Consider the following 23,228-nt stretch of genomic DNA (forward strand, 5'->3'; position numbering starts at 1 on the left):
ATCTGTATTGATCATGGCATCTGAGGGGTTAATGGCGGACATCCGCGCGATTGCTATCAGCAGCTGGGACCTGCCGCGCATGACGCGAGCATCGCTCCGATGTTTGCGGTTATGCATAGGACGTAAATGTACGTCCTGGTGCGTTAAGTACCAGCTCACCGTACATTTATGTCCTGCGACTTTAAGGGGTTAAACACGGTTGCACGGTCTAGGACTGAAGCGTTGCGATCCCTGAATTACATATGTAAGTGAACGGGGTCATGTTGCGATCGTACAGTCGCCATCCGTCCTGCGATTTAGAATTATTTAGGGAGAGCAGCAGGTCAATCTTTGGCAGCCCAAGTCGCCATATAGCCCTAGACTTGGTAAATGTTTGACACCATTGTAAACTTGCTACCATCTGTAACTACAGTCCCACCTACTGTATTAGTGCAGATTATCCTTTTACCTCAGTGTTTATTATGACTGGATCCTGACCAGTGTCTATGATGAAAGGGTAACTGCCCCTGTTTCCCTGTCCTACCTCTAATGCTTATGTATGCCAAGCTCCATAGGGGTCTGGAAACATTATCCGGTATTACAGATCTGATCATCAATGGGGTCCAAACATGTGGGGCCCCATCTATGTTTTATTCTAAACTATTTGTTCCCTGAGGGTTAGGGTCACACGTACCGTATAAGCTGTGCATTTTAAGCTGCGTATTTCAGTGCTGGCAAAGTCTATGGATGTTTACTATAACTCCCATAGACTTTGCTAGAACAGAAATATGCAGTGTAAAATACACAGCGTATAAACTACGTGTAAAGAAAGAAATCCCGGCACTCGCTAGATTCATCTGCTAAGTGTAACGTGTTTTATTTACACAGTGCAAGTCACAAATGACGCGTTTCAGCCAAAGCCTTACTCAGTCGGAGTAAGGCTTTGGCCGAAACGCGTCATTTGTGACTTGCACTGTTTAAATAAAAACCTTTACACTTGGCAGAAGAATCTAGTGAGTGCCGGGATTTCTTTCTTTTCAAGTATCCAGCTTTCCGCAAGCATCACCAGGAACTCGAGTGCCTACCCTTGCCCCTAGACCTCTTATAGGGGATAAGATGTCTGATCGCGGGGGTCCTGCTGCTGGGGCCCCCCCGTTATCTCCCTGCTGCACACTGCATTCATTTGGAGCATCGGGTGCAGCGGTGGAGGCTTGTGACGTCATGGCCATGCCTCCTTGTGCTGTCACGGACACGCCCCCTCAATGCATAGACTTGCATTGAGGGGGCGTGGCCGTGACTTCACAAGCCTCCGGACTCGCATCATCTGGCACGGAGAAAAGTTCGCTCTGTGCACCGGATGACTGGGGTGCTGCAGCAGAGATCGCAGGGGTCCCCAGTGGCGGGCCCCCCCACGATCAGACATCTTATCCCCTACCCTTTTGGATAGGGGATAAGATGTCTATGGCGGAGTACCCCTTTAAGCTAACCCGAATAATCAAAGCATAGGAGATAGATATAGATATTTGCCTCTTCTAAGACTCCAGTAGGCTGTAGTGCTTTATAACATATCAACCACACTCCCGGTTGCTGACTGTCTATAAGGAGGCATATATCTAAGTCATTGGGAGCCAGTTTGAAGGCTGACATTTGAAAAGAAAATTATTAAAATTTTGGAAATCATGGCAAAAATTTTTTTTGCAGTTTACGTTACTATTGCATTTTTGTTTTCTTCTTTTAAGCATTGACAGACAAGATACTATTACGCATACAACCAAACAATCTGCAGATTTATTACAGAAAAGCACTATGTGGAATTGAACTTGTTTTGAGGGCCCCCTAGTGTCCACAGAAGCAAACTGCACAGAAGCAGCAGCCTGAAAATGTATTGGAAGGTGTCCAGTAATAAATTAGAGGCTGTAATGATTTTGCTATGTCCAATATTAAGTAGTAAATGTGTCATTCTATTTTAGAAGCTATTACTTTCCTGTAAACAGCTTCCTGGGTGTTTATATTATATGATCTAATGGTTATTAAATGTTTAGGTTTTTTGTTTTGTTTTCTTTTGTGCTATTAAAATTCCCTTCCTGTCTCTGAAGGTTCCATTCTGAAAACTCATGGAACATTGGCACGGAGCAGCAGCATGTGTCGTCCTCGACGTAATGTAATTCCACCTTCCCCCCAGTCTCAACACGTCTTGCAGTCACCTGATCCAGACATTCTGTCAGTATCGAGCTGTCCTGCTCTTTACCGCACCGAGGAGGAAGAGGATGCCATATATTTCATTGCAGAAAAGCAGTGGTATGAGAAATTAAGTCACGCTAATATGCCCAAAAGGTAGATGATCTAAAGTAATACCAACGCAACTATTACTAGTATATAGAAGCAATAATCTACCTGGAATTCACCTCGACACAGAAGCAAGTACAGATCATGCAGCCTTGTGTGCGGATCACATGGATCATCTGGTGAAAGGTTAAAGAGCCTGTACCAGAGCCCCAACATTGTTATGTAACCTAACAAATACCCTGGTGTCATGTTTGTGGTCCATTTTGTAATACTGTACTTTAGCATGTTTGCACCAATTTTGACCACAAATGTTCTCTTTTATGCATCAAATATATATTTTTGGTGACCCGTTGCTTGCTTGTGTGTGGACTTTTCCTGCCTCTAATTCCTACGCCTGCTTATTTCTTTTTCTAGACCTTTTCAAAAATATTGTTGTCTATCATTTAGGTGATATATATATATATATATATATATATATATATATATATATATATATATATATATGAGTAGTTAGGAGTAGCCATATTAGTCCAGTGATGCAAAAAGCAAAATGCATATGACTTGATAAAGGGAGGAATCCCGAAAGCTTGTCTCTACAAAATCTTGTTAGTCCAATAAAAAAGGTATTACAAGATACTGCAACTACCGATTATTTTGCTATATATAATATATATAGCCGGCAGAGTGGGCTTTGTACTTTTTAGAATTAATCTGCGCCCTCTGGCAGTAATCTAGCCATCTACTTATTAAGGTTAGCCATCTAAACTTGAATAAATAAGTCTGATTAAAGAAGTAGTGCAGTACCAAAAAAAGTGTCCCCTCTCCACAGGAACGCTGTATCTCTGGCTCTCCCATAGAGGGAGACAAATCCAGTGAATTGTCAGATGGGCAGTACTTTATGGGCTGTGTTTAGCTGAGCTCTGTGCAGTAACTGTATGGGGGTGTGCATAGTCAACAAAAGGGCATGGCCTCGCGCTCTAGTGATCCTGCTCTATGTCCCGACCCTTCCTAATATATACACGACCCCTGTACAGACCCCACACGGAGCTCAGCTGAACATAGCCCATATGACAGATTCACTGAATCAGAGGGAACTACAAAGCCTTAAACTCAGCAAGGGTAAGGAATGGGGGGGGGGGATCGATCATCATAAACAGGTATGTGATCAGCACCTCCTAAGTGATCTATTGTTTACTACAAAACTATTGGACAATAACAGGCAAATCTGTAATACTAATCTTTAAAGGGAATCTGACCTTACCGTCACCTACACTAACTTACTGGTAGAGGCTAATAGTGAGGGTGGGTGACGAAGATCATACCATTTTTTTATTTATTATTATTTTAGCCCTCCATTGCAAAGATATTCCCTTAAAGGGGTACTCCACCCCTAGACATCTTATCCCCTATCCAAAGGATAGAGGAGAAGATGTCTGATCGCGGGGGTCCCACCGCTGGGGACCCCCGCAATAAAGTGAGCAGCACACCCACCTGTAACTGCTTCCGGAACTGCTGGAGGTTCTGGCTCCCGACCACGGGGACGGAAGATCTTGACGTCACGACTCTGCCCCTCTTGTGACGTCACGCCCCACCCCCTCAATGCAAGTCTATGGGAGGGGACGTGACATCCGTCACGCCCCCTCACATAGACTTGCATTGAGGGGGCGGGGCGTGACGTCACACGAGGGGCAAAGTCGTGACGTCACGATCTTCCATCCCCGTGGTCGGGAGGAATTAGCCTGAGATCCTCCAGTGCTTCCGGAAGCAGTTACAGGTGGGTGCTGGATGCTATATTGCGGGGGTCCCCAGCGGCGGGACCCCCATGATCAGACATCTTATCTTCTATCCTTTGGATAGGGGATAAGATGTCTGGGGATGGAGTACCCCTTTAAATGTAAATATGCAAATGATGTAGTTTGGTTATGCTCCCGGTTGGCAGTGCAGGAGATCTCACTGGGCAGGTTGTTTGGCAGACAACCTTATCGACCGTCCAACTATTCGATAATGAAAATCATTTCCACCAATTTTCATTATCGATTATTATTGACTTGGTGAATTAGTCGTTTCAGATCGATTTTCCATCCCCATGTGAGAGAGGGAACACTAAAGTTGACTGAATTACATATTCAAGCATCACTCGTCCTGCTCACAACTCTGAACAGGACCCCCATGCTTTTTGCCATTTGCTGATCCTATCTATGGTTTAGATCTTGGGTTCACTTCTATTGAATTTCTTTAAAAAAAATTACTAATTCAGGAGTTTTCTAAACTTCTTTTTTCTCTCCTGTTGTCAGGGAAGCTCAAGATACGAGCTCAGAATGTGATTCTTTAAACTCTTCAATTGGAAGGAAACAGTCGCCTCCTTTAAGTCTGGAGGGTCAGCAGCAACCTGTACGAAAGATCTCAAAAGAGGAAACCTCGTGCGAGGAGTCTATATCCACAGACTCTCCCATAACCCCAGATGTGTCTAAAGCCTCCTCCCCTGACACCACAGGGTTGACAGAAAGCCAAAGCATGGTCTTTAGCCCAGCCAGTAAAGTATACAATGGCATTTTGGAGAAATCCTGCAGCTTACACCAACTCTCCAGTGTTTTACCCACCTCCAAGCCACCCCATCCTCCATTTCCTACGCCTACAAACGACAGCAAGCCAGTCCAAGAAGTTCACGGAATTCCCGTTCTAAAGACCACGCCACATGACCAGACTCAGAATGGCGAGAAAAAGAAGCCATCGAAAATCAAAGTCCTGCTGAAGAAAATCTCAAAGTAAATGACTTGAAGGGATTAAAGACAATGGATGAAGCGTTTTAACGTTTTAAGAATGTAACTCCTTGTGGAGTTTTTCAAGACTGGATGTTCTGGGTGTGATGCTCCGAGGTTTGTCTTACTCTTACCGACTGTGAAGGTCACACCAACTCTTATCACTGAAGTTCAATGGAAAGTGGATCTGTTTACAGTCCCTTTTTGTCTATTTATTTCTGCTTTTAAGTTTTTAGTTCAAAATTTTTAAGAAGCCGCTTCAGACTTCCCGGCTTAAACAGACTACTTAAGCCTACATTGGGCTTAGCCAATCTCTTGTTTACTGGAGCATCTTCTTATCTTTCCACAGAGCTATGACATTTTACATTATGGACTTAAGTAAATAAATTGCACTACAGATTGAAGGCTTTTTTTTTTCAGTCTGGAAGAAAAAGATAAAGGAAATTTGCAAGTGAAATGGTTAAAGAGTTGTAAAATGACAGATAAGAGGGTCGGTTTTCCCTTTTCAATCAAGTGGGTTTTTAAAGTAGAGCCTAGAGTTTCTAATCGACACGATTTCCAGAAGACTCTCATACATTTTTGTATGGGGGAAGCTTAGATTCACCTATTCTTACTGTTACAGATTGACGTCCTGCTGTAAAGAGTGTTTGTTTCTCCAGGGCTTTCACTGTGATTTCACAGAGCTGCAAGCTGTATGATATATGTAGATATTATATAACAAGAGGGCCCCCTCTTGATCTTTTATGCAAGCGATGATTGTGGATCGTTGCGGGAGGTAATGCACTTAGATTGGTGCTTTAAGTGCTATTAACCAATAAGCCGAGGATTGTTTACAGGCAAAGGGTGACTGGATTTGCTATACTTTGTACTGTGTAGAAGTTGGAGGTATTTTACTGTATCTCGGGCTGACCCACTGACTACATTAGCATGCAGATGTGCAAACAACAAAGTAATGTTTATGGTTCCTGTCGTTCGAGTGTTAGACACGTGCATTTTCATAGCTCAAAATTGACACCATGGCTACCGCTAATACGTACTGTATGCCATAAACTTCTCACACTGCCCAGACGACTAATACCTGCAGTGGGGGCCCTTATAGCTCTAACTCGCATTTTTTGTTTCTCTGCTACAAGAGATTTGTACATGTTGTAACATACACAATGCCACTTTTAAACTAATAATACTTTTGCTACTACAGACATGTATGTCTACCCCCTTTTGCCAATATTTCGACATATTTTTCTTTTTGTTTTTGCCTGTTCAAATCTTAATCACTAGATCTGTTACATTTCAAAATGTACAATTTTCCAATAAACTAATTTATTTGATTTCTGGAAGGAAGTTCACTTTATGACAAGTGCCTGAACGGTGTGTGCGCAACTTATGCTTGTAATGCCCACAGCATACTGTATCATAACAAATGTGTTGTTGTTTTTTTACCTATTATTTGGTACTCATCAGAGATGAGCAAAACTATAGTAACCTCAGCCAAATCAGACTCTTACGGATTTGCCCTTTTTAGGACAAAGAGATTTTTTTTTATTTTTGCACTTTCCACCCCACTACTCCACCAGGGATGGTTTAGAGGTCCTTTAAGACACCATTGACAGCTTTTACAGTGAGAATATTAGCCGGCTGCAGTGATCACTGCATGCAGGCTATAATTGACTATCCGCTTCCTGGATATGGAGCGTGCTGGAGTCTGAGGCCTGCTCTATATACCCAGAGTGGCGCCATAATGGACTAGATTTCTCATGGGTTGCGAAAGGGTTAATATAGTCTGGCCAAGTTAAATCCACGTTCAAATTGCTCTCTGTTTGGTCGGAAAAGTTCTGGATGATAGTCTGAGGTCTTCTAGGACTTTATCTTTTTCTGGGTACGTTCAAACTGGCAGATCCACAGGGTATTTTATGCTGCGGATCCGCAGCCGAAGGACCGCTACAGGGTGCCTCAGATGTGCCTGCTCGGAGTGGCAATACGCCTCTACGAGCAGGCACACTGTGATGTGCGAGTCACCACGCGTATGCGCAGTATGCTCGTACATTGCAGCTGCTCTTGGCCAAGCTCAGGGAGCAGGGGGAGCGGCCGCGCATGCGCGGTGGCTCGCACATCACAGCGGTGTGTCTGCTCGTAGCGGTGTATTGCTGCTCCGAGCAGGCACATCTGAGGCACCCTGTAAAATATGCTCTGGGTCCGCTCGTCTGAACATACCCTCAGTCAATTTGGCCAAACTAAAGTTATTTATGGCCAATCCGTTGGATTCTGATGCAGCCAGGTTACTGTAGTTTTGCTCATCTTTGGTGGTCGATGCCCCTCTCTGTCTGTTTCAAACCATTTCAATTTCCCTGTGATGATTGAACCAGTGCCAACATAATAGTTAGTGTTGAGGGGTAATTTCTTTCTGATGTGATGGAATGTAAGCTGTTACAAAATAATGATGTACATACATGGAGACAAATCTTAAATTGAAGGCCTTAAAAATGAAGAGAATAAGGTCTTTGGAGTTGACTTTATATTAACTATAGCTTTTAAAATGTGAACAGTTTATGAATTCTCCCATAAAAAGTCTAGATTAAGACAGGCATGGGTCAGCAGATTTGTTAGGAACACTAAAGTTGTTGAACTTCAGTTCTTTATTCATTACTTATTTACCAGTGGTCAGGGATCTGGCATTATATCACAATTTCCATTTGACATCTTTGGTGTGTAAGGACTTGTAGTAATATGCTATTAATAACACTAATACTCTATTATTAACCTGTCGGGTCCTCAGTGACTGAAAGCTCTTAGACACTGGTGAGAGGGGCTGAAGGAGAAAGGGGTTAGTGAGACTTATCGGAGTGGGGTGTACATTGCCTCTCTTTTCATTGTCTTTAGGACTGTCTTTAAATATCCCAGTGCTTTACTTAGCTTTTTTTTTTCACAGTCTGAAAGACAGTGAATAGAGCGGCAGTGCGTGACCATTGCTTCATTGCTGAAAGGAGTACTCCGCTGCTCACCGTTTGGAACAAACTGTTCCGAACGCTGGCAACGGGAGCTCGTGACGTCATAGCCCTGGCCCCTCATGACCTCACACCCCACCACTTCAATGCAAGTCTATGGGAGAGGGCATAACTGCTGTCAAGGGGTGTGGCTATTAAGTCACGCACTCCCGGCGCCAGCTCCAGCGTTCAGAACAGTTTGTTCCAAACGCTGAGCAGCGGAGTACTCCTTTAAGACTACCATTCTCTACATTTTTCTTGGGTCTTAACAGTGATTTTACACTTGTCCCCTATCCTGTTGATAGGGGTCAAGTGGTGTTGATGGTACAACCCCTTTAAGTCTAAAAAGCGAGACTGCTGTTCTAGATAGAGGTCCAAACTATACAATCCAGACTGCTGTTAAAGGGAGAGTTCAAGACCACACATCCATACTGCGGTTATACACCAATCCGCCATGACATTAATGAAGTATTATGTGGAACCCTTGTGCCATCATAGCATCTCCAACTCATCGTGACATGGACTCCGCAAGACCTCTGATTGTGTCCCTTGGTACCTTGCACCATGATACGAAGTCCTGCAAGTTGTAGGTGGATTTGGTCTGCAAATTTTTTTAGGTAGGTGGTATGTGTAGCATTCTCATAATTGCGAGGACCCAATGTTTCCCAACAGAACATTTCCCAGAGCATCACCCTGCCTCTGCAGGCTTGCCTTCTTATGTGAATCCTGGTGTCATTTCTTCTCCAGGTAAGTGAAGCATAGCCATACCTTACTGTGTACATGATGTAAAAGAATCCTGATTTATCAGACCAGAATACCTTCCATTTCTAGTACTGCTGCCTTGAACAAGCTCTTTGGACAGTGACCATGGGTATAATGCACATGTTATGACTGGTCTACAGCTACACAACACTATACACTGCTAGAAGGGACAATATAGACTTAGTTCAGTGTTTTTCAACCAGTGTGCTTCAAGCTTTTGCAAAACTTCTCCCAGTATTCTGGAAGTTTTCTAACACTGGTTGAGAGACACTGGGGTAGTCGGTCATCCTAAACTGCTATACGTATTATTATTTTTATTTAGAAAAGTGACTGGGGAACTGAAATGTGCATTATGTTTTTCCAGTTTTACTTCAGATTTTATTAAGACAGAAATAACACATACTATAAATAACTAATACACATCATGTACGACAATGACACATCCACAGGATCCAGAGAACATCATTCCTTGACCCTTATCCCATTTGAGGAGATGGCTGTCATGTCCCATCGATGAAAGAATCAAAAGATCTCTACAATAATTTTATTAGTTACAAAACAGCCGAGAAACATCAAAAATATTGTTCTACATGTAGTTTTCCGATTGGAGTCGATGAGACTTTGAGTAAACATATTGGGGGAAATTTATTGAAACCTGTGCAGAGAAAAAAAAAGTTGAAGCAATCTGGTTGCTATAGGCAAGCAAGCTCCCCAAATGTTTTTTTTTTAAATCTGTTACAAGTTTCCACACAAATCATGTGTGGACTTCAAAAAAACTAAACAAAAAAAAAAAAACCCTCTTGGTGTAAACATACCTTAAAGGTACAGAACATAAACTATAGGAAGTTGTAGTGCATGTGACTTCACATACTTGATACTATATAACAGCTATATGAAGAACATTTCAGAGTAGAGGTGCAATGTAGTCTCTCAGCCTTTTTGTGTGCGAGTTCCCCCTAATTTGGCGTGTGTGAGTTCCCCCTAATTTGGTACAGCTACATCAACCTCAATGGGTGCCTAATGGATTTCTGTACAAAATAACGGCCCAAGTAAAATGTCTTATCTTTATCATAGTCAATGTACTTGCAGCATTTTCAACCACCACAGTGCCAGAAAATGATAGTGTACAGCAGCTGGGAGCCTCTTCTCCACATGCTGCTTCTAATGGTGGTGTCTGGTCGGGATTTCATGATACTGGTATTAGCATCAGCGCAGATATTGGACTTTTGTACTTGTGCAAATGTCACCAGTGTTACGCCGAGCGCTCCGGGTTCCCGCTCCTCCCCGGAGCGCTCGCAGCGTTCTCCTGTTCGCAGCGCCCCGGTCAGACCCGCTGACTGGGAGCGCTGCGATAATGTCCCTAGCCGTGATGCGATCCGCGATGCGGGACGCGCCCGCTCGCGATTCGCATCCTGGCCTGCTTACCAGACTCATTCCTCGTTTGTGCTGTCCCTGCGTGCGCGGCCCCGCTCCCTAGGGCGCGCGCACGCCGGCTCTTTAAGATGCCTGGCCCAATCAGTCTGATTTGCTTCCAACTTGCACCTGTGTATATAACCTCACTTCCCCTTCCCTTCCTTGCCGGATCTTGTTGCTTATGTGCCTTGAGAAAGCGTTCCTTGTGTATTCCAAACCAGTGTTCCTGACCTCTTGCCGTTGCCCCTGACTACGATCCTTGCTGCCTGCCCTGACCTTCTGCTACGTCCAACCTAGCTCTTGCCTCATTCCTTATATCACGCCTATCTCAGCAGTCAGAGAGGTTGAGCCGTTGCCGGTGGATACGACCTGGTTGCTACCGCCGCTGCAAGTCCATCCCGCTTTGCGGCGGGCTCTGGCGAATACCAGTAGCAACTTAGAACCGGTCCAAGCCAATCCCTCTCTGACACAGAGGATCCACCTCCAGCCTGCCGAATCCTAACAGTAGATCCGGCCATGGATCCCGCTGAGGTGCCGCAGCCAAGTCTAGCTGACATATTCACGGTAGTCGCCCAGCAATTCCGACTGATCACCCAACAAGGTCACCAGCTGTCGCACTTGACCGCCATGCTACAGCAACTTCAGTCACAGCTACAGCAACAACCATCTCCTCCACCGCTCTGGGCACCTCTCTCACAGTATCCTTTGCAATCTACCCCTGTGCCTTCCGCCGAGGAGGCTATGCAAGTTGATCGGTCTCGCCTGACCCATGAAGAGAGGACTCGCCGCAGAGATAAAAATTATGTCTGTACTGCACTAGTACCGAACATTTCTTGGTGGATTGCCCTATTCGTCCTCCACGTCTGGGAAACGCACGCACGCACCCAGCTCACGTGGGAGTGGCGTCTCTTGGTCTGAAGTCTGCTTCTCCACGTCTCACTGTGCCCGTACGGGTTTCTCCTTCTGCCAACTCCTTCTTCTCAGCTGTGGCCTTCTTGGACTCTGGTTCTGTGGGAAAATGTATTCTGGCCTCTTTTGTTAATAAGTTCAACATCCCTGTGACCCGTCTCTCCATGTATTCCAAACCAGTGTTCCTGACCTCTTGCCGTTGCCCCTGACTACGATCCTTGCTGCCTGCCCTGACCTTCTGCTACGTCCGATATTGCTCTTGCCTCATTCCTTGTACCACGCCTATCTCAGCAGTCAGAGAGGTTGAGCTGTTGCCGGTGGATACGACCTGGTTGCTACCGCCGCTGCAAGTCCATCCCGCTTTGCGGCGGGCTCTGGCGAATACCAGTAGCAACTTAGAACCGGTCCACCGGCACGGTCCACGCCAATCCCTCTCTGACACAGAGGATCCATCTCCATCCTGCCGAATCCTAACAACCAATACCCATCCCGATACCTGCAGACAAAAAAATAAGTCCCACTCGCCTTCCCTACTTCCTGCGCTTAGGCTTCTTTGTTCACTTTGTAATCCGGAGTGGTGGTGAACAGGCCACAAGATGCTGTGTGGCTGGTCCTGCACCACTTTAGCTAGCAGTAGAATGTTCTGCATCACCAACAGAGCGGAGCGCAGCTCAGTGTGATTTATTTTCAGGGGGACTTCTTGGAGGAAATTGCTCAATGGGGGCATCTACCTCAAAGGAGGTTTCATACCTACCTTACTACTTGGGGCTTCTACCTAACCTATCTACCTACAGGGGGCTTTAACCCAATAGGGGGATTCTTTACTTACATATTTTCTGGAGGCTTCTATCTAAAAGGAGAATTCCCTACCTGCCTAATGGGGATTTTTACGTAATAGGGAATTCTTTACCTACTGGGGGCTTCTACCAAATAAGGGTGGAATTTAATACCTAACTACATTTTATGAGTGTCAGTGAAGGCCTTATGTTCGACTTTCACCTAAGGCTTCACAAAGGCTAGAGCCAGCACTCACGTGACATTAAAAAAAAGTATCGGTTATTGGTTATCAGTAAGCACTTGAAAAAAAGTATTTGTGCTTGTACTCAGTCTTAAAAAGAATTGGAGCTGTTTTACAGTTACCATGCACCACCACTACAAGCAGCTTATTTCTACTGCTTCCCCATCAAGATATCAAAATGTTAATACTGGAATACCCCTTTAACCCCATAAAGAGTACCTCTCTTGATCTTGTTAAATTGTATAATTCTCCCAGTTCACTGCCCCCATCATGCTAAACCACCCGCTGCTTTTATTTGTATTCTTTTTTAGTGTTCTACCTTTATATTGCTCTGTATTTTATGCTCAGTCTGTCAGCTTCACAGACTGGAAAGGGCTTTCCCCAGCAGACTGTGACATCATCTGAAGCCATACAGGGGAGAACTTCCCCCCTCACTCTGCTACACACAGCCCAGAGCAGTTCATTGTGAGATGAGCTATGATTGGCTAAGGCTGCACACACACCCCTCAGCATATCCTGATTTTGGACTTCGGCCAGGCCAGCAGGAGTCCAAAGTCTGTGCAAAAGATGGGGGAAATGTGCTCTGGATAAGTAAATTTTTTATTTTTTTTTAAACAGAGTATATTAGAAAGATTTTTTTTATTTACCATAAGGAGTGCAATAGCATACATTTGTATTAATGAGAATGCCCATTGCTTTACACCACTACAGCAAGTAACTTTGCACACAGCTCTGTACATTTTAAGGCACTGCTATGAAGCAAGTGCAGGAGATGCGCTTGCCACATAGCAGATGAGTTCCAGTGGATGTCCACCATTTATCCTATAGATGCTGTATTCAATGATGATCATGGCATCTAAACTGGAAATGCCAGTGTTCGTGGCTTAGCTCATTGGACCCCCACAGTGCAATTGGGGGGGGCGGCAATGAGCGCAAATTGTCACCAGAGATATCTTACCAGCCTCTTCCATGTAGGGTGGCTGTTCTTCCTGTGCAACCTGCATAGCCTGGCTGTAGAAGTATATAGCCGATAGTGCTGATCAGTATTATGTTATTTCATAGTACTAAACAGGTACATACCAATCTAATTATTGCTTCTAATAGTCCCTTATGGGGACTTAAAAAGTGTAAAATAAATTTTTTTTTTACATTTATTTTTAAAAATACATAAAAGCCCCTCTTTCCCATTAAAAATAACCCTGCAACCTATTTGGTATCACCGAATACGGAAGTGTCCAAACTAATAAAAAATGTGTATGATCGATCACGATGAATGCCAGAATTGCTGTTTTTTTTCTTCACAATATATGGAGGAAAACAAATGAATAAAAGGTGATTAAAAAGTCCCATCAAAACAAAAATGGTACCAATAAAAACTGCATATACAGTCCCGTGTATGGATAAAAGAAAAAAAAAGGTAAAAGTTTTAAAAAGTAGAACAGTAATAGACAAGCATGTAAACACAGGTATCAATTTAATTGTATTGACCCATAGAATAAAGAAATGTCGGTTTTACTAGTTTTACTGTAAAGTTGACTGCGTAAAAACAGTCCCCACCCCAGAAAAAAAAAAATATATATATATTTATTTTTTTACTTTGTTGTCCTTTTTATAGTAAAATAAAAAGGCGTCATTGTAAAAACTCAATTGGTCCTGCAAAAAGTTAACTCTTCAAATGGCCAAGTGGATGGAAAAAAGTTACCGTATATACTCGAGTATAAGCCTAGTTTTTCAGCAGGATTTTTCATGCTGAAAACACCCCCCTCGGCTTATACTCGATTGAACAAATAAAAAAACCTTTCTGGCTTTAGCTGTGAGGGGATGGTCCCGGCCGTCCATCTCCGCCTGTCAATCCCTTCTCAGTGGTCTTCAACCCGCGGACCTCCAGATGTTGCAAAACTACAACTCCCAGCATGCTGGGAGTTGTAGTTTTGCAACATCTGGAGGTCCGCAGGTTGAAGACCACTGAGAAGGGATTGACAGGCGGTGATGATGACGGGGGGTTGATGATGACATGGGGGGGCGATGATGTATTTCCCACCCTAGGCTTATAGTCGAGTCCATAACTTTTCCTGGGTTTTTGGGGTGAAATTAGGGGCCTCGGCTTATATTCGGGTCGGCTTATACTCGAGTATATACGGTATGTCTCTCTAAATCTTCAAAGGCAGGAAAGAAAAACAAAAATGGTAAATTAAACCTAGCTGTGTCCTTAAGGGGGTACTCTTCTGCATGTGGCAGTTTATACAAATGTGTCATAATTATGTCTATAAAAATGTTCCTCTTTTACATAGGAAATGACACTTTGCGACTTCACAAACGGTTCCGGTTTCATTCGTTTACAGAAAAGTATGCTTAATTTGAGAACTTTCACAAGGAATGGGGGCACTGGGTTATACTGGCAAAAGTTTGGCATAGGCGTCTAAATACAAAATGTTCCAGCTTTCTGAGACTTCCCTATAATTTTATACACTTCACCTTTCACGAGATGACAGAGCGGCTCTAACTATATATAATCCAGCACAGATAATTGTAATATTTCTGATCTAACTGCTGGGGGAATGCAGCTTGAAATGACAGCTTTGTATTAATGGGGTAGTTCGGCCCTAATACATCTTATCCCCTATTCTAACGATAGGGGATAAGATGTCTGGTCACGGGGGTCACACTGATGGGGACTCCCACAATCTGTCATTACGCACCCACCTTTGTGAGCTCTCCGCAGCACTGGAGGCTCCAAATGTGTAGCGTGATGACCACGGGATCGGAGTATTGTAACGTCACGACTCCGCCCCTGTGGGACATCACGCCCCGCCCACTCACAATTCTCCAGCCACGTGGTCGTCACGCTACACATTTGGAGCCTCCAGCGCTGTGGAGAGCTCACCAAGGTGGCTGTGCCCAGACATCTTATCCCCTATCCTTTGGATAGGGGATAAGATGTATAAGGGCCGGAGTGCCCCTTTAAAATCCCATTCAGCTCACAGAAAGTGACATCTGGACAGCCGGGTATGGCACACTGAGATAAACTGCTCCCAACATGATGGCTTTCACAGCTCTGTCCACACAATTGTATTGTATATATATTTAAAGTCTCACTTTTATATTAAGACATAGCACAAATAGTAATTCCATAATAATGTCAATTACAAGCGAAGAAGATCCGTTCCTAAGCTGATGCAGGAATTCCGTGTTGTCATGCCGGCCGTGTATCTATATAACCTGTCTATGGAGTAACAGATGAGGGCTGTGTAATATCACTGTCAGGCCCACTGCAAAGCTGTGAAATATTGGAATTCCCTCATCTATTATTGAAATGCTCTTGCTTGTAAAGGGCAGAATGACTTAGGATGCTGTGGATGGTTATAATATCTGTGCTGACTATACAGGGTGCCCCCTGCATACTGATTTATTATGGAACCTAAAGAGGCTTTTGGAGACAATATCTATTCATGGGGGTTTCCTGAGAACCCCACTGAGACCTTAAGGACCAGAGCGTTTTTTTGCAAATCTGACCACTGTCACTTTAAACATTAATAACTCTGGGATGCTTTTAGTTATCATTCTGATTCCGAGAATGTTTTTTCGTGACATATTCTACTTTAACTTAGTGGTAAAATTTTATGGAAACTTGCATCCTTTCTTGGTGAAAAATCCCCAAATTTGATGAAAAAAATGAAAATTTAGCATTTTTCTAACTTTGAAGCTCTCTGCTTGTAAGGAAAATGGATATTCAAAATATTTTTTTTTGGGGTTCACATATACAATATGTCTACTTTATGTTTGCATCATAAAATTTATGAGTTTTTACTTTTGGAAGACACCAGAGGGCTTCAAAGTTCAGCAGCAATTTGGAAATTTTTCACAAAATTTTCAAACTCACTATTTTTCAGGGACCAGTTCAGTTTTGAAGGTGATTTGAAGGGTCTTCATATTAGAAATACCCCATAAAAGACCCCATTATAAAAACTACACCCCCCAAAGTATTCAAAATGACATTCAGTAAGTGTTTTAACCCTTTAGGTGTTTCACAGGAATAGCAGCAAAGTGAAGGAGAAAATTCAAAATCTTCATTTTTTACACTTGCATGTTCTTGTAGACCCAATTTTTGAATTTTTGCAAGGGGTAAAAAGGAGAAAATTTTTACTTGTATTTGTAGCCCAATTTCTCTCGAGTAAGTACATACCTCATATGTCTATGTTAATTGTTCAGTGGGTGCAGTAGAGGGCTCAGAAGGGAAGGAGCGACAAATGGTTTTTGGGGGGCATGTCACCTTTAGGAAGCCACTATGGTGCCAGGACAGCAAAAAAAAAAAACACATGGCATACCATTTTGGAAACTAGACCCCTCAGGGATTGTAACAAGGGGTAAAGTGAACCTTAATACCCCACAGGTGATTCACGACTTTTGCATATGTAAAAAAAAATTTTTTTTTTTTTACCTAAAATGCTTGCTTTCCCAAAAATTTTACATTTTTAAAAAGGGTAATAGCAGAAAATACCCCCCAAAATTTGAAACCCAATTTCTCCCGATTCAGAAAACCCCCCATATGGGGGTGAAAATTGCTCTGCTGGCGCACTACAGGTCTCAGAAGAGAAGGAGTCACATTTTGGCTTTTTGAAAGCAAATTTTGCTCTGGGGGCATGCCGCATTTAGGAAGCCCCTATGGTGCCAGAACAGCAAAAAAAAAAACACATGGCATACCATTTTGGAAACTAGACCCCTCGGGGAATGTAACAAGGGGTAATGTGAACCTTAATACCCTACAGGTGTTTCACGACTTTTGCATATGTAAAAAAAAATTATGCTTGGTTTCCCAAAATTTTAACATTTTTAAAAAGGGTAATAGCAGAAAATACCCCCCAAAATTTGTAACACAATTTCTCCCGAGTACGGCGATACCCCATATGTGACCCTAAACTGTTGCCTTGAAATACGGCAGGGCTCCAAAGTGAGAGCGCCATGCGCATTTGAGGCCTAAATTAGGGACTTGCATAGGGGTGGACATAGGGGTATTCTACGCCAGTGATTCCCAAACAGGGTGCCTCCAGCTGTTGTAAAATTCCCAGCATGCCTAGACAGTCAGTGGCTATCTGGCAATACTGGGAGTTGTTGTTTTGCAACAGCTGGAGGCTCTGTTCTGGAAACAGTGGCGTACCAGACGCTTTCATTTTTTTGGGGGAGGGGAGGGGGGCTGTGTAGGGGTATGTGTATATGTAGTGTTTTTTACTTTTTATTTAATTTTTTGTTAGTGTAGTGTTTTTAGGGTACAGTCGCACGGGCGGGGGGTTCACAGTAGTTTCTCGCTGGCAGCTCGAGCTGCGGCAGAAAATTTGCCACAGCTCAAACTTGCAGCCGGATACTTACTGTAATCCTCCGCCCATGTAAGTGTACCCTGTACATTCACATTGGGGGGGGGGGGGAGATATCCAGCTGTTGCAAAACTACAACTCCCAGCATGTACGGTCTATCAGTGCATGCTGGGAGTTGTAGTTTTGCAACCGCTGGAGGCTCTGTTTTGGAAACAGTGACGTACCAGACGTATTTCATTTTTATTGGGGAGGGTGGCTGTGTAGGGGTATGTGTATATGTAGTGTTTTTTACTTTTTATTTTATTTTTTGTTAGTGTAGTGTTTTTAGGGTACAGTCGCACGGGCGGGGGTTCACAGTAGTTTCTCGCTGGCAGTTTGAGCTGCGGCAGAAAATTTGCCGCAGCTCAAACTTGCAGCCAGATACTTACTGTAATCCTCTGCCCATGTAAGTGTACCCTGTACGTTCACATTGGGGGGGAAGAAACATCCAGCTGTTGCAAAACTACAACTCCCAGCATGTACGGTCTGAGTGCATGCTGGGAGTTGTAGTTTTGCAACAGCTGGAGGCACACAGGTTGTGAAACACCGAGTTTGGTAACAAACTCAGTGTTTTGCAACCAGTGTGCCTTCAGCTGTTGCAAAAGCTACATCTCCCAGCATGTACGGACAGCGGAAGGGCATGCTGGGTCTTGTAGTTATGCAACAGCTGGAGGCATACTACTTTGGCTGGGGATGCTGGGGATTGTAGTTATGCAACAGCTGGAGACACACTGGTTTGCTACTTAACTCAGTGTGCCTTCAGCTGTTGCAAAACTACAACTCTCAGCAGTCACCGACAGCCAACGGGCATGCTGGGAGTTGTAGTTATGCAACCACCAGATGCACCACTACAACTCCCAGCATGCACTTTAGCTGATTGAGCAAGCTGGGAGTTGTAGTTATACAACAGCTGAAGGTGCACTTTTCCATAGAAAAATGTGGCTCCAGCTGTTGCAAAACTACAGCTCCCAGCATGCCCTGTTTGCATGCTGGGAGCTGTTGCTAAGCAACAGCAGGAGGCGGTCACTCACCTCCAACGATCCAGCCGTATCAGGTCAGTCCCTCGTCGTCGTCGTCGCCGCCGCCGCTGCTCCTGGGGCCCCGATCCCAACAGGGATGCCGGGGATCGGGGTCCCCAGCACCCGGGGTGCACGTCCCGCACCCCGGAAGAGGGGCGGAGCGGGTTGCGGGAGTGACACCCGCAGCAGGCGCCCTGATTGGTCGGCCTGTAATCCGGCCGACGAATCAGGGCGATCGTGAGGTGGCACCAGTGCCACCTCACCCCTGCTGGCTCTGGCTGTTCGGGGCCGTCTCTGACGGCCCCGATCAGCCAATAATTCCGGGTCACTGGAGACCCGATTGACCCCGAATCCGCCGCAGATCGCTGGACTGAATTGTCCAGCGATCTGCGGCAATCGCCGACATGGGGGGACATAATGACCCCCCTGGGCGATATGCCGGGATGCCTGCTGAACGATTTCAGCAGGCATCCGGCTCCACTCCAGCTAGCGGCGGGGGCCGCAAATGCTCAGGGCGTATCCATACGCCCTCGGTCCTTAAGGACTTGGAAACGGGGGCGTATGGATACGCCCTATGTCCTTAAGGGGTTAAAGAGTAACTCTCATTAACTTGATAAATGTTATAATCATTCCAGTTCACTGCCCCATCATGATTAACACCCCTTGCCTTTATTTTTAATAGATTTTAGTTGTCTACCTTGATATTGCTCTGTATTTTCTGCTCAGTCTGTCAGATTCACAGACTGGGAAGGGGCGTTCCCCAGCAGGTGTGACATCTGAAGCCATACAGGGGAGAACTTCCTCCCTTACTCTGCAACCAACAGCAAACAGCAGTTAAGTGTGAGAGGAGCTATGATTGGATAAGGCTGGACCCCCCCCCCAGCACTCCAGACTGTGTTTGGACTTCTGCCAGGCCAGCAGGAGTCCAATGTCTGCAAAAGACGGGGGGAGAATGTGCTCTGAACAAGTAGGGAGACACCCTGTGGCAGCTTTTTTAAACACAAATAAATTTTATTTAAACAAAGTATATTAGAAATATTTTTTATTTACCTTAATGAGTGCAATAGCAAAAATGAGTTTTAATGAGAGTGCCCATTTAAGTAATGGAGGGTGGTAAAAGTTAATGGATAACAAAATCAGCTGCAGAAAATATGCATTAAAATACAGCACGTGTGACCCCACTCTTAAATGGAATTTGTTAGCTTCGTATCATGACCAGAGCTACACACATGGTTAAATCGCTGATAAACAACTGATTGATTTATCACACCAAATTGGATGTTACAATATTAAGCAGCTGTTGTTGTGGAGTGACTCCAAAGTATCCCTGTTCTACCTATACACGTTCTACAGAGATTTAAGTATAGTCCTAGCAATTGCACTTTCCCTACTATTGGGTGTCACACTGGCTGTGTGGCACATGGGGTTTATAAAAATCACATTATCTGTTTAAGTGTCATGGAGGCTGTGCTGAGCCCTGTACATCAATCATTCAAGGTAAATAGGGGAGGGGGACATGCAAGATGCTGTTTGGCAACACCTCTTTGACACTGTATAAGTATGATATAGAGCTGACAGATTTTTTTTTAGACTGCCTGAGAGCAGGATAGGTTAGCTATGGGGAATTGTTCCTGCTCTGGACAGTTCCTGACATGGACAGAGGTGTCAGCAGAGAGCACTGTGGAAGGACTAACATTTTTAAATAGAAGTAATTTACAAATCTAACAGAATGTAGATACAGGATCCGGCACTGCTGTATGTACGGCAAATAATCAGCAACAGGTGAATGGTAGAAGCAAAAACCCAAATCTTTGTGGTGCTCAGTCCAAAGATAGTAGATCAAATCCAATATTAATGTAGTGAGAATAGAGGATGGCACTCACCCGAGATGGTAGCTTCAAAAGGTTCTTTATTGTATAAACACAGTGGCGGTGTCAGACAGGTGAATAGACAGGAACGCTGAGGGCCTCAGCGTGCAGCTGTTACCTGCACGCTGAGGCCTTCAGAGTTCCTGTCTATTCACCTGTCTGACACCGCCACTGTGTTAATACAATAAAGGACCTTTTGAAGCTACCATCTTGGGTGAGTGCCGTCCTCTATTCTCACTACATTAATTTACAAATCTGTTTAACACTGAAGTACCTCTTTAAAGGAGGCCCATAGACTGGTTTGAGTGGCGTTGGGGCTGCTCTGCCGGTGGGTCGTTCCCCCCTGTGGGCATTGGCGTCGCGGCGGTGGTGGTCGCCGCCCAGTGCTGCGCCATTTTATGCTAGGGACGTTAGGGACCCACTCTGGATAGGTGGCCTTGACGTGGCGAGTGGGCTTGTACTTTTTGATCAAAAATGTATACTAACAACCTGTTAGTTTTTGATATTGTGCTGAGAAGCAATCAGATCATTATACAAGATTGTAGATGTGCACCATGTCTGTTTTTCTACCCGAATTCACACTGTGATTTCTATCCCCTCCTTTTTCTTTGTTTTAACATGTGCTGCACTCTTCCCCACCCCCTCAGCCCAACCCTATATAAGCAGTAGTTAGCTGCACATGGGCCATTTCTTTCCTAGCTGCCTCCCAGTCTGACTGGGAGAGTATGGTAAGTGAGCTATTACATCCCTGTTCACACTGGTGTGGTGCTGTGCGGTGTCCGTTGCTGCCGTGGCGCCGTGTCTGCGGGAGGGTGCGGCCCATAGACTGGTTTGAGTGGCGTTGGGGCTGCTCTGCCGGTGGGTCGTTCCCCCCTGTGGGCATTGGCGTCGCGGCGGTGGTGGTCGCCGCCCAGTGCTGCGCCATTTTATGCTAGGGACGTTAGGGACCCACTCTGGATAGGTGGCCTTGACGTGGCGAGTGGGCTTGTACTTTTTGATCAAAAATGTATACTAACAACCTGTTAGTTTTTGATATTGTGCTGAGAAGCAATCAGATCATTATACAAGATTGTAGATGTGCACCATGTCTGTTTTTCTACCCGAATTCACACTGTGATTTCTATCCCCTCCTTTTTCTTTGTTTTAACATGTGCTGCACTCTTCCCCACCCCCTCAGCCCAACCCTATATAAGCAGTAGTTAGCTGCACATGGGCCATTTCTTTCCTAGCTGCCTCCCAGTCTGACTGGGAGAGTATGGTAAGTGAGCTATTACATCCCTGTTCACACTGGTGTGGTGCTGTGCGGTGTCCGTTGCTGCCGTGGCGCCGTGTCTGCGGGAGGGTGCGGCCCATAGACTGGTTTGAGTGGCGTTGGGGCTGCTCTGCCGGTGGGTCGTTCCCCCCTGTGGGCATTGGCGTCGCGGCGGTGGTGGTCGCCGCCCAGTGCTGCGCCATTTTATGCTAGGGACGTTAGGGACCCACTCTGGATAGGTGGCCTTGACGTGGCGAGTGGGCTTGTACTTTTTGATCAAAAATGTATACTAACAACCTGTTAGTTTTTGATATTGTGCTGAGAAGCAATCAGATCATTATACAAGATTGTAGATGTGCACCATGTCTGTTTTTCTACCCGAATTCACACTGTGATTTCTATCCCCTCCTTTTTCTTTGTTTTAACATGTGCTGCACTCTTCCCCACCCCCTCAGCCCAACCCTATATAAGCAGTAGTTAGCTGCACATGGGCCATTTCTTTCCTAGCTGCCTCCCAGTCTGAATGGGAGAGTATGGTAAGTGAGCTATTACATCCCTGTTCACACTGGTGTGGTGCTGTGCGGTGTCCGTTGCTGCCGTGGCGCCGTGTCTGCGGGAGGGTGCGGCCCATAGACTGGTTTGAGTGGCGTTGGGGCTGCTCTGCCGGTGGGTCGTTCCCCCCTGTGGGCATTGGCGTCGCGGCGGTGGTGGTCGCCGCCCAGTGCTGCGCCATTTTATGCTAGGGACGTTAGGGACCCACTCTGGATAGGTGGCGTTGACGTGGCGAGTGGGCTTGTACTTTTTGATCAAAAATGTATACTAACAACCTGTTAGTTTTTGATATTGTGCTGAGAAGCAATCAGATCATTATACAAGATTGTAGATGTGCACCATGTCTGTTTTTCTACCCGAATTCACTCTTTAAAGGAGAAGTCTAGTGGAAAAAAACGTATCCTATATCAGTATCATAGGGGATAGGTTTTAGATCGTGCACCAGCCCCCCCCCCCCCCCCCCCCCGCAATCTCCTGTATGGAGCCCCGGCTCTCCTCCATATAGCTCTATGGGAGAGCCGTTCAGCTATCTTCAGCTCTCCCATAGAGCTATATAGAGGGGGCAGTCTCCACCTTTCTCACTTGCCCTCACTGGAATGAAAAATATTCTCTGGAATTAGACAGTAATGCCATGTTTAAAAAAAATATATTGTCCATTCTTCAAATTTTCTGGACAATTGAACCAAAAATAATATTTTTTTCCTACTTATGTCCTGTCCCTTTTAGAGAGCGCTCCCCCAAGCCATGGCATGAGAACACACCTGTAACCAAAACAAGAAAAGAGCTGTAAAGATATATCTAGGGAGTGCTATAATGTTAGCACAAAAGCACCTCCCAATTTTATTTGAGTATAAATATTACAACTCAAATAATTAGGATTACTCCCTTAGTCATCCATTTCTGGTGACTAGTTCATCCAACGCGTTTCTGTCGCCTTTTTAAACGACATCATCAGGGGAGTTTTACAGAACATCAAGAGTTATTAAAATATATGCCAGAGTCCGGTGACCCATAATATATTCATCAGACAGTCAGAGATTACTTATAATTCCTATCCGATGCTGTCAGATGTGCTCTCAATC

At 44.8% G+C, this 23,228-nt stretch overlaps 1 protein-coding gene and 1 long non-coding RNA gene across 4 annotated transcripts in view; one reads left to right on the top strand and one right to left on the bottom strand.

Annotated features, from left to right (window-relative positions):
* Positions 1-6,352, top strand: part of STIM2 (stromal interaction molecule 2) — a 137,705-nt gene extending 131,353 nt beyond the window's left edge. For 2 of the 3 annotated variants that reach the window (XM_056556051.1, XM_056556067.1), the window contains 2 exons: positions 2,076-2,313; positions 4,560-6,352. In XM_056556051.1, coding sequence (XP_056412026.1) covers positions 2,076-2,313; positions 4,560-5,034 — 713 coding nt within the window. In that variant the 3' untranslated portion in view covers positions 5,035-6,352. The remainder of the gene's footprint in view (positions 1-2,075; positions 2,314-4,559) is intronic. The other variant, XM_056556058.1, reaches the window with a different exon arrangement.
* LOC130355662 (uncharacterized) overlaps positions 1-23,228 on the bottom strand; it is an 80,751-nt gene that overhangs the window by 33,574 nt on the left and 23,949 nt on the right. The window lies entirely within an intron of this gene.

This window comes from Hyla sarda, chromosome 1 (assembly GCF_029499605.1).
Source record: "Hyla sarda isolate aHylSar1 chromosome 1, aHylSar1.hap1, whole genome shotgun sequence".
NCBI lineage: Eukaryota > Metazoa > Chordata > Amphibia > Anura > Hylidae > Hyla > Hyla sarda.